At 48.3% G+C, this 14,444-nt stretch overlaps 1 protein-coding gene across 6 annotated transcripts in view; it reads left to right on the forward strand.

The window, feature by feature from the left end:
- Positions 1-14,444, forward strand: part of Ddx11 (DEAD/H box helicase 11) — a 28,662-nt gene that overhangs the window by 1,560 nt on the left and 12,658 nt on the right. For 4 of the 6 annotated variants that reach the window (XR_385336.4, XM_006524410.4, NM_001348292.1 and 1 more), the window contains exons 2-12: positions 1,101-1,248; positions 4,785-5,030; positions 5,388-5,474; positions 5,608-5,762; positions 8,145-8,190; positions 9,013-9,120; positions 10,750-10,837; positions 11,217-11,422; positions 13,015-13,167; positions 13,956-14,002; positions 14,326-14,405. Coding sequence is in view for 4 of the 6 variants with exons in the window: in XM_006524410.4 (XP_006524473.1) it covers positions 1,105-1,248; positions 4,785-5,030; positions 5,388-5,474; positions 5,608-5,762; positions 8,145-8,190; positions 9,013-9,120; positions 10,750-10,837; positions 11,217-11,422; positions 13,015-13,167; positions 13,956-14,002; positions 14,326-14,405 (1,360 nt within the window). In the remaining 2 variants the exon portion in view is untranslated. Of the gene's footprint in view, positions 1-1,100; positions 1,249-4,784; positions 5,031-5,387; positions 5,475-5,607; positions 5,763-8,144; positions 8,191-9,012; positions 9,121-10,749; positions 10,838-11,216; positions 11,423-13,014; positions 13,168-13,840; positions 14,003-14,325; positions 14,406-14,444 lie in introns of all 6 variants that reach the window. The other 2 variants (XR_003952132.1, NM_001003919.2) reach the window with 2 other exon arrangements.

The following is a 14,444-nucleotide window of genomic DNA, read 5'->3' on the forward strand; positions in this document are numbered from 1 at the left end:
AAGAGGCATGGATGAGTATTTCCTCCAGATGGCCAAGAGATGGCAGAGAAAAAGCGTTTCAGAAGAGGAGACAGGAATGAAAACGCATGGAGCTGAGAGCCCTTGGCCTGCCAGGGGAAGGGACTGCTGTGCACAGCATAGACTTAGTATTGGGAAGCCAGTCTAGTCAGATTGGTGGCTCTGAAAAGCATTCTTCCAGTCTGGAACTAAATGGCTGTTTTTTAGGGGTGTTAAGGTGCCAGGGAGTCTCCATTTCCTAGTAAGCTTTCTACCCTTGAGCCCCAGAAAGCTCTTGTGTTTCAAGGCCAGAAACAGTAGTCAATAGATGGCGCTGCCTGTGTTGAAAGAGATGAAGAAAAGCAGATGTGAGCTGCTATGGATGTGAATTAGCACCTTGTGGAGTTAGTCTTGGTCATTCCGGGTCATTTCCCATAGGTTTCTAGGCCTTCCTCGTAGGAGCAGGTGAGGCAGCTTGGGCATGCGAATGACCCATTGCAGAGACCTTAGAGAAGATCGCTGGAGAAGGACTCCCAAGGGGCAGCTGGGTTCCAAACAGCACTCACCTGGGCAGGGAAAGCCTTACTATTGGAAGGGCATCTAGCAGCAGCACAGGAGGCTCATCTCAAGGCCTTTCGGGGCTGGATCCTACAAAAACAGTATCCGATCAGCATCATTTTATGGATTGTATGGTTTTGGTATAGTCATGGTCTCTGCTGGCCAGAAAATGTAGAATCCAAAGGGAAATTGTGTGACTAGTGAGAAAACTGCTGTGGATTAAGTAGACTTAAAGCCACTGCATAGCTCATGAGAAAAGTAATAGATTTCTCCCTCTTCCTCTCTCCCCCTCTCTCTCCCTCCCTCCCCCTCCCTCTCCCTCCCCCTCTCCCTCCCCCTCTCTCCTCCCCCCTCCCTCCCCCTCTCTCCTCCCCCTCTGTCCTCCCCCTCCCTCCCCCTCCTCCCCTCTCCCCTCCCCCTCCCTCCCCCTCTCTCCCCCTCTCTCTCCCCTCCCCCTCCCCCCTCCCCTTCCCCCCTCCCCCCCTCCCTCTTCCTTCCTCCCTTCCTCCCTCATTCGTTCATTTGTTCATTCTTTATTCCTCTAGGGCAATGGCTGACGAAAACCAGGAGATTGGTGGCATCCATTTTCCTTTTCCCTTCCCGCCCTATCCTATCCAGAAAGACTTCATGGCAGAGCTCTACAAGGTTTTGGAAGGTGGCAAGATTGGGATATTTGAAAGTCCAACTGGCACGGTGAGTGTGAGGGATGAGGGAGTGTCCCTCAGACAACTTGAAGGCAGCCTTTCTCACCATGACAGTTCACCTGCGTAGACCTTGCCTTCCTTGAGAAGAAGCTGGGGGCACCGTAGTCATCAGTCTCTCTTTCTGCATAATGGTCTCTTACTCTCTTCAACTGCTAAACGCAGCACCGTGGCCTGAGAACAGGCTAAAGGCAACGGAGACTTGAAAATTGCAATATAAACTACAACACCAATACTTTTGAGATTTCTCTGGCACACTGCTGCTTTGATGTTGAGGAACATCAGAAAACGTTGGCTTTCCCCCAGGTTCAGCATACTGTTTTAGGATGTAGGGTCTAGGACACTGAGTGCTGTTAAGGAGCCAACTGTAGGGCCCTGTTTTCCTTCCTGGCCCAGATTGAGTGAGGGATATATTTGAGGTGAGCTGTTGGAACTGAATAGGGCTGTGGCTACAGGTTCCCAGCTTCTTTTCAGAACTTTGCTGTGTTACTGTGCATAGTGAGTACTGTGTGAACTATGTATGTTGATGTGAAGAGTCCCAAACTCTAGGCTTTAACTTCCTAGATAATGGGGACCCTGTAATGTCTGTTTACTACTCTGTGCTCGGCATCTACTGGAGCTTAGCAGGGTTGGCCCACAGGAGGCTTTTCATATGTATTTTCTGAACAAGCAGAAGGCAGCGCATGCCCCTTACCCTCGAGTGTAGACGTTCTTCTTCAGAGCTGACGCTCCTGGACAGAAAGTGTTGTTCCCCTGAGATGTGCTCTTACGTCCTTTTCACCCCTTTATACCAGTGGCTCTCAGCCTGCGGGGCTCGACTCCTGTGGTAGTGGATCGCCTTCCAGATAGGCACATTATGATTCATAACAGTGGCGGATCACAGCTGTGACAATAAGCTTATGGCTGGGTGGGTCACCACAACATGAGGGACTGTGTTAAAAGGTCCCAGTGTTGAAGGCTGAGAACCAGTGGTCTGTACAGCGAGTAGGAATGTTTTGTGACTGCCTTACGAAGATTGTTCCATGGCTTCAGGGACCATTTGGAGATGCAGCTTTTTAATAAGTTCCAACCGACCTAAGAACCGTTAGCATTGTTACTTTTGTTACTCCTGTTTTACGTTCCTTGACATCAAACCAGGGCATAAGCACCACATCAGCCGAGCTCTTTGCTGCCCACTCACCCTGCAGCCTTCTCAGGCTGTACTCTTGTGTCTTGTTACAGTATCTAAAGCTGGGGCTTCGGTTACCCTCTGTCTGGTGTCTGTGTTAGCGCGCACACAGTTAATTTTGGAAGATAACTTTGGGCATATTCTTTGGAACGTCTGCTCCTTTTTTAGTGGAGACAATGTAGGGACTTTATAAACAGACTTCTGTCTCTGGGCCACTGTTTCATGCTTGATGTTTTGCCTGTCTTGTCTAACAACAGCTAATGTTAGTATGTATATACATGTATATGTATACGTATACGTGTGTATATACATACATACATACATGTACGGATATACATCTACACACACACACACACACACACACACACACACACACCCCATATCCACAGTCAGCACAGCACAGGATCACCAACCATCTCTAGGTTTTGGGGTGGAGTGCTGCTTGGGTTTCTTTGCCATCCCATGTAATGTTTGCTAGAACTGAAACATTGTAACTGAATGTTCTTTAAGATGTGTCATCTGTGTGTTTTCAGAAGGGTTATGCTAGCAAAAACTGTTCAAAATATCAACGAAAGCTGATAGGCTCCCTGTCTTAGGATAATAAAAATTCCACCATTGCTCAACAGTAGCAAGTACCCAGTTTCTGACTTTACTGCCAGGTCGTTGAATCCTGCTCCCTATGTATTAACTAAGGTAATGAATGTTGAATGTTGAATGGGGTCCGTGAGTGAGGGTTACCGTCATCTGTCCCACTTTTGCATATATATGAAAACAAGCTTTGGGAGTCGGCTTGTAGCCCCAGAGCTCATAAGATGAGCCACTGTCTAATCCTGGACTTGCAGGTGAGGAGTGGTATTACTTATGGTACCTCCCTGGGCGGGTGGGTTCAAACCAGGCTCTGGAGACTCTCAGCCACCCCTGAAGTAAGCAGGCTCGGAGGGCTAGGTAGACAGAAGGTGTCTTGGTTTGTATATGCTTGGCCCAGGGAGTGGCACTATTAGGTGTGGCCATGTTGGAGTAGGTGTGTCACTGTGGGAGTGGGCTTTAAGACCCTCATCCTAGCTGCCTGGAACTCAGGCTTTCACTAGCAGCCTTCAGATGAAGATGTAGAACTCTCAGCTCCTCCTGCACCACGCCTGCCTGGATGCTGCCATGTTCCCACTTGATGATAATGGACTGAACTTCTAAACTTGTAAGCCAGCCCCAATTAAATATTGTCCTTATAGGACTTGCCTTGGTCATGGTGTCTGTTCATAGCAGTAAAATCCTAAGACAGAAGGTTAGCTCTAAAGATTCACTTGAACCCAAATGGATCTAAGGGGCAACAGCCTGGGGGGCGGGGGGTGGGGAATCCACGACTTCCTCTATAGTAGCTCTCTTAGTCATCATAGAGTACTGCAGATTGCGTGGACAGCAGAAATCTAGCACTTCTAGCAAATCTAGCAATTCTGGAGGTTCAGGTCTGGAATCAGCATACTAACAGGTTTGGCTCTTCCTGAGGGCTATGTGAGAACTCCTTGTCTGATAGATGCCATCTTCTTCCTGTGGTTTTTTATTTATTTTATTTTATTTTGGTTTTTCGAGACAGGGTTTCTCTATATAGCCCTGGCTGTCCTGGAACTCACTTTGTAGACCAGGCTGGCCTCGAACTCAGAGATCCACCTGCCTCTGCCTCCCGAGTGCTGGGATCAAAGGTGTGCGCCACCACACCCGGCTCTGTGTTTTTTTATATGGTGCCTTTGTTCCCTGCATGTCTGCATCTGAATCACCCTTTTTCATAAGTGTGGTTTCCAGTCCTTGTAAGAATGAGGACCCACTAAAGTGCCTCCTGTTAACTGAGACACCCACCGGGGTTAGGAGCACAGCATGTCAGCCTGTGAAAGGTGCCATGGGAAGGTGTGACCTGAGGCAGGAATAGTGTTTTGGAGAGTAGACATTTTCAACAATAACATTATGTATGTTTGGACTTTGTTGCTGTAAAGCTTAGAGTCAGATATGGCCTTGGCAAGAATTTGGGATTTCATGCTTTGTATTTCTTGATTGTTAATGTAGTTTTTTTCTCACCATTGTTTAGATATTTTAACTTGCAGTATTTGTAAATTGAAAAAAAAAAAAAACCCCACAAATTCTTTTGGAACATGGAGCTGTATGGCTTAAGAACAGCTCATTACTGCTTGGTACCAAGCTATATACCTTCCTTTTCTTGTTTCTGGTGACTACTAATTCCTTTCCATTCTAGATTGTCTTAGAGCATCCTCAATTTTAGAACTAGGGTTTCTTTGATATCTTTATTAAATGGGAAAGTCATCTGGGAAGCTTTGCTTCTGGCCTGGTTTGAGGTCATTTTTTTATTCCTGCAGGGAAAGTCCTTAAGTCTGATTTGTGGGGCCCTTTCCTGGCTGCGTGACTTTGAAAAGAAGAAATTGCAAGCAGAGGCTCTTCTCCTTGCACCTGGATCCGGCCCTCCAAGTAGTGAGAAGAACTCGCTCCTGACTTCCTCATCTTGCCAAGAACCTACGGACACCCCGAGGCCTGCTGGAGAGCCTGACTGGGTCACCGAATTTGTGCAGAAGAAAGAAGAAAGGGACCTGGTGGAGAGGCTAAGGGTGAGATCTGAGGGGCTGAGAAAGGGAATGATCAGGAAACACATTTCATTGATTATTTTCAACTTATTACAAGACTTAGCAGTAATAATAATAATATATATATTTTTTGGTGGTGCCTCTCAGCCCTTGGGTGAACTTGCAATGAGATTGCTGTCTCTTTTTGATGCAAACCTTTTCCATTTTTCATTCACCTGGGAAAGGACAGAGTTGAAGAATGGTTTTTATTGTATGCCTTAGAGAAAGAGAGGATGTAGCCCCGTTGCACTGAGCAGTGGGGCAGAGAGAATGGAGGGTGTTGCACCCTGTGAGGGGGCTCCCTCAGTAGGTTTGTCTCTTTCTGCTGTCCCTGTCCTTCAGGAGGAGCAGGTGAGGAGGAGGAAGCGAGAGGAGCGACTGAAGGAGGTCTGCCAGGATGGGAGGCTCAGGTTTGCAGCCAAGCGCACGGTGAGCATCTGGAAGGCCGATTGAAGTGACAGACCGGAGCGGCAGGACCCCCACTGTGCTGGGCCAGGTCTGTCATGGAGTCGGCTGGGGGCTCCAGTGTGAGGCTTCTCTTTGTATCTTTGTTCCTACCCAGAAACATGAGGAAGAGGAGACTGAGGCTCTCCTGCGCCTCAGCAGGGAGATGCTGGATGCAGGGACAGGACCAGAGCAGCTGGAGCAGCTGGAGTGTGGGGAGGAGCACCTGGTTCTGGCAGAATATGAGAGTGATGAGGAGAGAAGAGGCAGCAGGTGAGAGTGGCTACCTGTCTATCTGCAGCCTTCAGCCCGAGAGGCCGGAGCACTCGTGAGAGCCTGCGGTCATAAATGCTGGTGACAACCACGGTTGACCCTTTATTCTGTGACAGTCCCATGTATGTGTTGAGTTAGTTTTCCCCACTATAGTTCAGTGATGGAATCCTGGAGGCTATGGATTGGTCAGGTGCTATGTCTGGGTCATTGCTGTGGGCTCATGAGTGGAGGAGAGAGCTGGGCCTGGATGTAGTCCACCTGGTTCTGGATTCTGTATTCTCCACCAGTAACGTAAGCATGTGTAGAATGCATGATCCTAACTGTCAGAGAGTCCCGGACTCACAGTTTGACATTGTTTTAAGGTTTCTGGTCCAGGTGAGCAGAAGGCTCTTATTTTACGAGCCGCACTTGTGAGTGGCCCAAGACACCCAGACAGAAGGGAGGGACTTGATCATTGCTGCACCACACAGCTCCTCAGAAGGCCCTCTTATTCTCATTCCCACCTTAATTCTAGTGGGGCAAGGAAGTCTGGTGGCCCAAGTGCTGCCATCTAGAGTTTCATGCTGGATAGGCACAGTGGCCATAGATACTGGTGTCAGGGTGAGGTGCAGGACTTGACTTGGCCTTTAGGGGAATAGAGCAGACTTCTTTCTTCCCTGCTGGGGACCTGTGTGGGAACTCTGATTAGCCAGTTGAGGTGGGCTGGGTGTAGCACTGTCCATGAAGAGCATACATTTCTAGACTGGGAGAACGGCGGTAAATAAGCACAGTGCTAGTTTGAAACGGGCGTGTTTGCTTTGAGGAAAGTGGAGTAGTACAGCAGTAGTGTCTGAAGTCATTCGGAGGTGAGGCCTGCTGAGGCCTGAGGGTTAGGCACCCATAAACTCACTGGGCCAAAAGTGGGGAGAGTGTGTGCATGAGGGAAGTATCAGAACAAAGAGAGGAAGAGACAGAAGACCTAGGGTTGAAGCAGGTCCAGGTCTCTATAGGCGGAGTGAATACTGGATGGATGTCACAACAGGATGCAGGGGGGAGGATTAATTAAGCCAGAGAGTTACATTTCCAGTACTAGGAAAGTCCTTCAAGCATTAAGGTGTGTAGCCATTTGCGATTCTCCCTGGCTTTGGGGATTGTCAACCAATATCGGCCCGTATGGGCAATGGCCTATGAGGGCAGTGGGAGCAGAGATGACAGGTGGGGTAGGGAGTGGGGGGGTGCGGGTTTAGAAGCCCTTTCAGTACATAGGGTGAAAAAGACACCCTGGGACAACTGGAGGGAGGCAGATCAACTTTACTTGGGGGTGACTCAAGGCTTACATAATTTGGGAGTTGGGGGTTAGGCGGTAGAAAATAATAAGCTAGTTGGGTGGGATCTTGCCCTGTGTTCACCACTACCTAAGTCTCTATCTCCTTCCTTAATATCTGACAAGCTGTCTCTGTTCTTTTAGGCCCATGAAACTCTTTATACAAGTATTTTGCATTCTTATATTTTAAATAGTTGAGAAATTATATATTTTTGAATTCATGTTTTCAGAGTTCTTTCCCACAGCCTTAAGGGTTTCAGCATTTACCATTTTGCTGACATTAGACACACCCTCACATTCTGGACTTGAGCTGCTTCTAATTATAGTGGAGTACTCAACTCCCGGGGGAGAACATCCACTTCTTCATTACTTTGGCAGGAAGAATATTCCCAAAGGAGGAACATGAAGTAAAATGTATATATTTTTTTATACAAACAAACCTCATGCCTAGCAACTGTCAATGCTTGTGGAGGCCCACACCTTGCTGGCTCTATTCCAGGGGTGAGAATCAATCATATCATGCAGTCCCTTCCATGACCATGCAGGACTCAGTAGTTCTCTGGAGAACCCAGAGGAGTCCATTTTATAGCAGAGTGGTCTGTGAGGCTGTTGTGTCAGAGATCACATCTTGGCTTCCAGTATGTGAGGTGGCTTTAAGAACTGCAGGTCTGGGGCTGGAGAGATGGCTCAGTGCTTACGAGCACTCACTACTTTCCCAAAGGTCCTAAATTCAGTTCCCAGCAACATCCAGATAGTACCCATATGTGCAAAATACATAAATAGGTCTTTAAAAAGAAAAAAAGAACTCCAGGTCTTTCCATTTTTTCCCTCCGTGTTTTCTAGGTTTCACAGACTTGAGCAGCAGTGAAGGCAGCTATAGAGCTTATGTGAGGTGTCCTGAGGAGCAGGGCTTGGCAGTTTACTGGGTCATGTCTGTGTTGTATTCGGAGCTTGCCCCTCAGCCCTGTTGACTTCTGAGGAAAGGGCCGCCCGTCTGCTTGTCAGTGAGAGCCCAGAGCACATGTCGGCACTTTGAGGTATTTAGTGAAGACTCACCTCCATGTTTGTCTGTCTCCTAGGGTGGACGAGGCTGAGGATGACTTGGAGGAAGAACATATAACCAAGGTAAGTTGCCCACTTCTCAGAGGCTTCTAGAGGGAAGACAGGGAAGACTCTAGGGCTAGGACTCTTTGTTTTAACACTTTCTCAGCCTCTTGGAGTTGAAGAGTCCCTAGCCTCTGAGGTGTGTGCTTCCCAAATGAAGAGCATGGCTTCTTGTTGCTCCCTTGACTGTCTAGGCTTCTAAGGGAGGCCTTGGAAGAACAGCCATACTGGGCCAAGGACTCACAGGGTCTCCCTCTCCAGTGGGCAGTGGTAAGGGCAAGGTAGGAGCAAGCAAGTGTTGAGTCCTCACTCTTGGACTCTCGTGGCATGGTTCTCTTCTTGCTTGTGTTTGACATACATGGAGTGCAGTGAGCTATGTGTGCCGTGGCACCTCTCCAGGTTAAGTCTGTGGTTTTATCTGAGCTGTATCTTTTCTGTGCAAAGTCCCTGTGCTTTGTTCTCCTGTCTTAAGTCTGCTGAATCCTAGAGCAGTCAGAATGTGCACCCTGGGCCCCAACCTTTCCTTTTAGGGTATGTGTAGAGAGTAACCTTCCACGCATGCTCTCCAGAGAGTTGAGGATAATTGCCACATCCAGATTTAGCACTGTGGGGAAACTCACTTTTCCAAGGTCTCCTAGGTCTCCTAGGAGACTTGAGGCTGTTTAAGTTGTGGGAGACTTGGATCCTAGGCACTGCTAGGCCCTCATCAGGTGTAACCAGAGCTGACTTTCTGTCATCTCAGGAGTATGCATTTGTAACCACCCTCCTTCCTCCTGCAGGCGCTCAGGCCAATGTGGACTAGTAAGACTCCCTCTTTGAATCCCTTTACTTTCCTCTGATCAGATTTATTACTGCAGTCGGACACACTCACAGCTGGCCCAGTTTGTGCGGGAAGTACTGAAGAGCCCTTTTGGCAAGGAGACCCGGCTAGTCTCACTTGGCTCTAGGCAGGTAAGCAAAAGGAGGCGTTCTTGTCCAGACAGATTCCTCCTCCAGTGTCTTGTCTCTTGGCCTAGGCATAAACAGAGGTTGGTGAAGGCAAAGTGGCCATGGGAACAGCGCTCCTTTGTTGGCTGATTATTCTTTAAAGGGTGCAGGAGATGCAGACTGGGCCGTGGATCCTTCTTTTTTTTTTTTTTTTTTTTTTTAAAGATTTATTTATTTATTATATGTAAGTACATTGTAGCTGTCTTCAGACACTCCAGAAGAGGGCATCAGATCTTGTTACAGATGGTTGTGAGCCACCATGTGGTTGCTGGGATTTGAACTCCGGACCTTCGGAAGAGCAGTCGGGTGCTCTTACCCACTGAGCCATCTCACCAGTCCCCCGTGGATCCTTCTTATAGCCTTCAGACAGCATCATTTATGTTCTTTATCTTTAAAGACACCTGTCGGTGTTCAATATCAAAGATGTTCAGCTGAACTAAGAAATGCTGAGAGTGGGAGAAATAGTCTTCCCCAAGGAAGAGCACACCATTGCTTATCCAAGACCAGATGATCAGTCCTGACAACATACTACAAGTAACGTTCTATAGACTGAGCAGGCTGTAATTAGGAAGATAATATGTATGCACATATATATGTGTGGATACACATATCAATGAAAAAAAAAGAGATTGTGAACTTGAAAGACAGCAAGGAGTGTTTGGAAGGAAGAAAGGGAAGGAGAAAAAGAAATGTATTTCAATCTCAAAAAAGAAACTGTATTCCTGTGGTTTCTTTTTCTCTCATCCAGGCCCAGAGACCACAACAAAGGACAGTATATTTTATTCAATAAATTGCAGAGGTTTCCTGAAGAAAAAAACAAAAAACAAAAAAAACACAGAACACTCATCCTTTGGTTGGGAAAGAAACAGAATATCAGCACATTAAAACAGTTTCATTTTAGTCAGTGTGGTGGCACACGCCTTTAATTCCAGCACATGGGATACAGAGGCAGGCGAATCTTTTCAGTTTGAGGCTAGCCTGGTCTACATAGTGAGACCCTTTCTCAAAACAAACAAACACAAAACAACAACAAACCCAAAAAAACTCATACACAAATGGACTTTGAAGAAACTTGCTTCAAAAAAAATATAAACTTGGGCTGGAAAGATGGCGCAGTGGCTAAGAACACTGGCTGCTCTGCTCTTCAGAGGACCTAGGTTCAATTTCTAGCATCTACATGGCAGCTCACAGCCACCTATAACTCTAGTTCCAGGGCATCTTATGCTTTCTTCTGGCCTCCCGGTGCATGGACCAGACATGCACATGGTGCGCAGTCAGACATGCAGACAGAATACCCACAAACGTAAACAAGTAATCACCACTGACTGACACACAGTAGGTCATCATGCTGACGAGAACAGGTTCAGTCTCGGCAGAGGTGAGGGGTTTTGTGTGGTATAGCTCAGGCACAAACAAAAACTTCCTTCTGGAAGGCATTAGAGCAGTTTAGTGTCAGATTTTATATTAATGGTCCATTCTGTAAGCAAAGGTCAAGATGAGGCACTATTTAGAATTGACTGAGGGTAAGCTTGGTGGTAGAGGTTTTCCCAGGGTAAACGAAAGCCGCTGCTTTCCTCTTCTCCTGCCTTACAGACCCTTTGTGTGAATGAAGATGTGAAAAACCTGGGTTCTGTGCAACTTATGAATGACCGCTGTGTGGACATGCAAAGAAGCAAACGCGGTGTGTACAGGGACCCTGTGTAGTGAGGTGTGCTGCCGGGCAGCGTGGAAGTGGCGGCAATGTGGTGGGGTCTGCAGCGGGGCCATGGCATGATGACTGAGTTAACCAGAAAGAACGGCTAAGCAGGCCTTGGCTTCTGCCTCAAGCCTCTCCATGGGCGAGAGTGCTTTCTGGGTCAGGGTCTGGGGTCAGGGACCTGGCTTGGACATGTTTGTGCCATCTCCTTCTGGATCCCAGCGTGTTGTGATGAGTCCACAGTAAGCAGCGGTTCCCTGCCCAAGTGAATGGATGTGTTTCTACATCATTGTACCTCCTCCTGACCCCGGATGTAGCTGAGCCCCTTCCTGCCCTTTGCTTTCCCCCATCTGTACCACCACAGAAAAGAACGGGACTGGGGAAGACAAGCCAAAGAGAAAGAGACAGAAGATCCAGACCTCTTGCCCCTTCTACAACCACGAGCAGATGGAGCTTCTCCGGGATGAGATTCTGCTGGAAGTGAAGGACATGGAACAACTTGTGGCCCTTGGGAAGGAGGCCCGGGCCTGCCCCTATTACGGAAGCCGCTTTGCCATCCCTGCAGCCCAGGTGAGTGTGCTGGGGAAGGGGGAAGTGGTCCAAGTGTTAATTGGGGCTAATGGAAGGCGGCTTTCCTCATCCCTCTTCATGGGAGGAGGGTGCCCCTACCTAGAGTAGCATGACAACTGCTCTGCATCTCATCCCCATGGCACAAAGCTATCTTATCCAGAGCATAGAGTTTGAAGAGGCCAGGGAGCCCCAGTGGCTTTGGGCAAGAGGCCGGCTAGCATTATTGAGTGTTCAGCCCATAGGCATCCAAGAAGAGTGTCGTTCAGCCTAAGGAACCACACTGACAGGGTGTTGCGTAGGAGCCGAGTGCAGAACTTGAAAGTAGCCAAATGGCTTTTCAGGTGGACTGCTCATTTACCCGCCTGCCAGCCAGCTCATGGCAATACTGTCCTGGTTAGACCTGCCTTACCTTTATACAGAGAGGAAAGCCGATTTCCTTCCACAGCCCCTTGCTGTTCACTGTGGGTCATTTCATGCTATCTTGCTCCCCTCCTTGAAACTGTCACTCATTGGGAGATCTGTGTCATCCAGAGACTTAAATGGATTTCAAGAGAGCACTCTTGGTAATCATATTGCTCAGTGCAGTGCTTACTCATGGTTGTCCCTGCTGTGTGTGGGTCACAGACAAACTGAGGGACTCCCCCTTGTCTCCAGATGTCTGCGTGAGCTAGTGCTGTCACCATATAGAAAATCTGAGATTGGTGTGTTCTTGACATGTGGAGGCTGTTTCCACCTCATTTTCCTTTATAACAGCCCACTGAAATAGCTGCATTTCTACATGAGAACACAGGATTCTCTTCCCTTCTCTCACTGTCTTAAATGATGGTACCCATATTGGCACCTGGTTTTCATATTGTATGTGTGTGCGCATGCGCAAATGTGTGCCTGCCTGTGTGCAGGCCAGAGAACAGCTTTGGGTGTGGCAAAGCTAGCTGGCAAGTGAGCCTGTCTGTGCATCCCTGATGCTGCGATCTTGAGTGGGTAACAATATTCCTCGCCTTTTCCCCATTGGTTTGTGACTCAAACTTAGCCATTGCTTTCAAGGAAAACACTTTACTGCCTGAGTGATCTCCCTCACTTGTTTGTTGGGAAAATCTTCATAGCAGCGTAAACCTACAAAGTTAATTTTATACTCAGCCCTCATTGACATGTTCTGTCAGATTCCCTTAGCTGATGAAAGACCAAGGGCCATTTAAATGAGACTATGCCAGAATCACAGAGCTGAGAGAGCAGCCCTAGGGCCAGAGGCTAGGTTGCCTTCTGCTGCTTGGTGATTGTCAGTTGAAGAACTTTGGAGCTTGAGGATTCAGGTCACCTCCAGGGACTCCAGTCCTCCCCTTCCCGGGTGATCAGCTCCAATTTTATTCCTCATGGTTGATATCCCACAGAAAACCTCTGAAAGGGCTGTTGGAACAGGCAGAATACTGAACTGCGGCATTCTGGCTTGAGTCCTCCCCCCATCCGCAAGGTCTGAGTAAGAAAATAAACAATGCCACTAGGACTTAAGTGGCCTGGAGAGTTTACTGCAGGATAAGCCTTCTGCTCTGTGAAGTCAGGTTGCTTCTCTATCCAACTGTCACCTTTTCCTGCAGCTAGTGGTGCTACCCTACCCAATGTTGCTGCATGCAGCTACCCGACAGGCTGCGGGAATCCGGCTACAAGGTCAGGTGGTCATTATTGACGAGGCTCACAACCTGATCGACACCATCACCAACATCCACAGCACAGAGGTCAATGGTTCCCAGGTGGGTCAGCCTCTCCTGTATTGGGCAGAGTGACATAGGTCATTCCTTTAAATGCCTGGATCAGGAAGTCTTCTGGATGTGGGCCTTGGTAGAGGGTGAACTGAACTGAAACCCTTGTCTTTTCTTCTTCATTGGTAGAGTGAGGTTCTTGGGAGCCAGCTTGAAGAGGGTGACTGCTTTTGTCTTGAGCTCTGCTTCATCCAGGGTGCTGCTCACTAGTTCTGTTAGTAGGGGTAGTAGCATCAGGGACCAGTAGTCTCCCAGGATTGCTTTGGGGGCCTTTCATGGAGGAATGCTCAGGGCTTCCTTCCGCAGGCTCCTGTTTACTTTCCTCTGGTATGTGGCGAGCATTGAAAGGGGTTCTGTGTGTCTCATGCTTTTCTCTTGGGGTAGGAGTTCCCTGCTTTATTTTGGGAGCTTTGGGATTCATGGAGGGCAAAGCTGTGAGTCTTAAACCCACACTGCAAATCGAGGTGAGCCAGGATAATGACCACTGGCTTCTGACCGGGAGACCTGTGTGATATCAGCCACCTCCCAGGTCAGTCCTCCTGTGCAATTTAGGACCTTAGGCCTCCGGCTCTTCCCTTGCCTTCTCAGCTCTCATCAGCCCCATGGCCAGCCTGTACGTGCTTTGTTTTGTTTTGTTTTTTTGCCTTTGTCTGTTACTATCCAGATGCCCATCACCTTGATGGCACCCGTGTGTCCTGGGCTGGCATTTCCTAGATCTCTACAGAGATCCTCTGAATCCTATCCTGGGCTGCCTTCAGGCTGTTCTGTTTTCTCTCCAGCTCTGCCAGGCCCATTCCCAGTTGCTCCAGTACATGGAAAGATACAGGTAAGAAACTACCTGAGGCCCAAGGTCTAGGCCAGGCTCAGCCTCTATGGCTTCCACGTTAGCCTGCCAGAGCACAAATGGAAGAGGTTACTGCTAGTGTCAAAGTCTTGGAGGAATGGGTTGAATTGGTCTGGCCTGGTATATGCCCTCTACATCCTAGACTTTTTGGGATAGAGCAGTGGGTGCTGAAAACCTTGGTCTCTGCTGGAGGGTTTATAGCTCACAGCCCAGTGTGTCAGGCCCTAGGTAGAAAGGTCCAGTGGCATCCGGTGGAGGGAGTTCCTGGAGAATGCTACCATCTGCTCTTGTTGCTTCTTCCTCAGGAAGCGTTTAAAGGCCAAGAACTTGATGTACATCAAGCAGATCCTGTACTTGCTGGAGAAGTTTGTGGCTGTTTTGGGAGGTAGGGGCACCATCCCCTGGCGCTGCCACTTGTGTTGGT

This window comes from Mus musculus, chromosome 17 (assembly GCF_000001635.26).
Source record: "Mus musculus strain C57BL/6J chromosome 17, GRCm38.p6 C57BL/6J".
Classification (NCBI taxonomy): domain Eukaryota; kingdom Metazoa; phylum Chordata; class Mammalia; order Rodentia; family Muridae; genus Mus; species Mus musculus.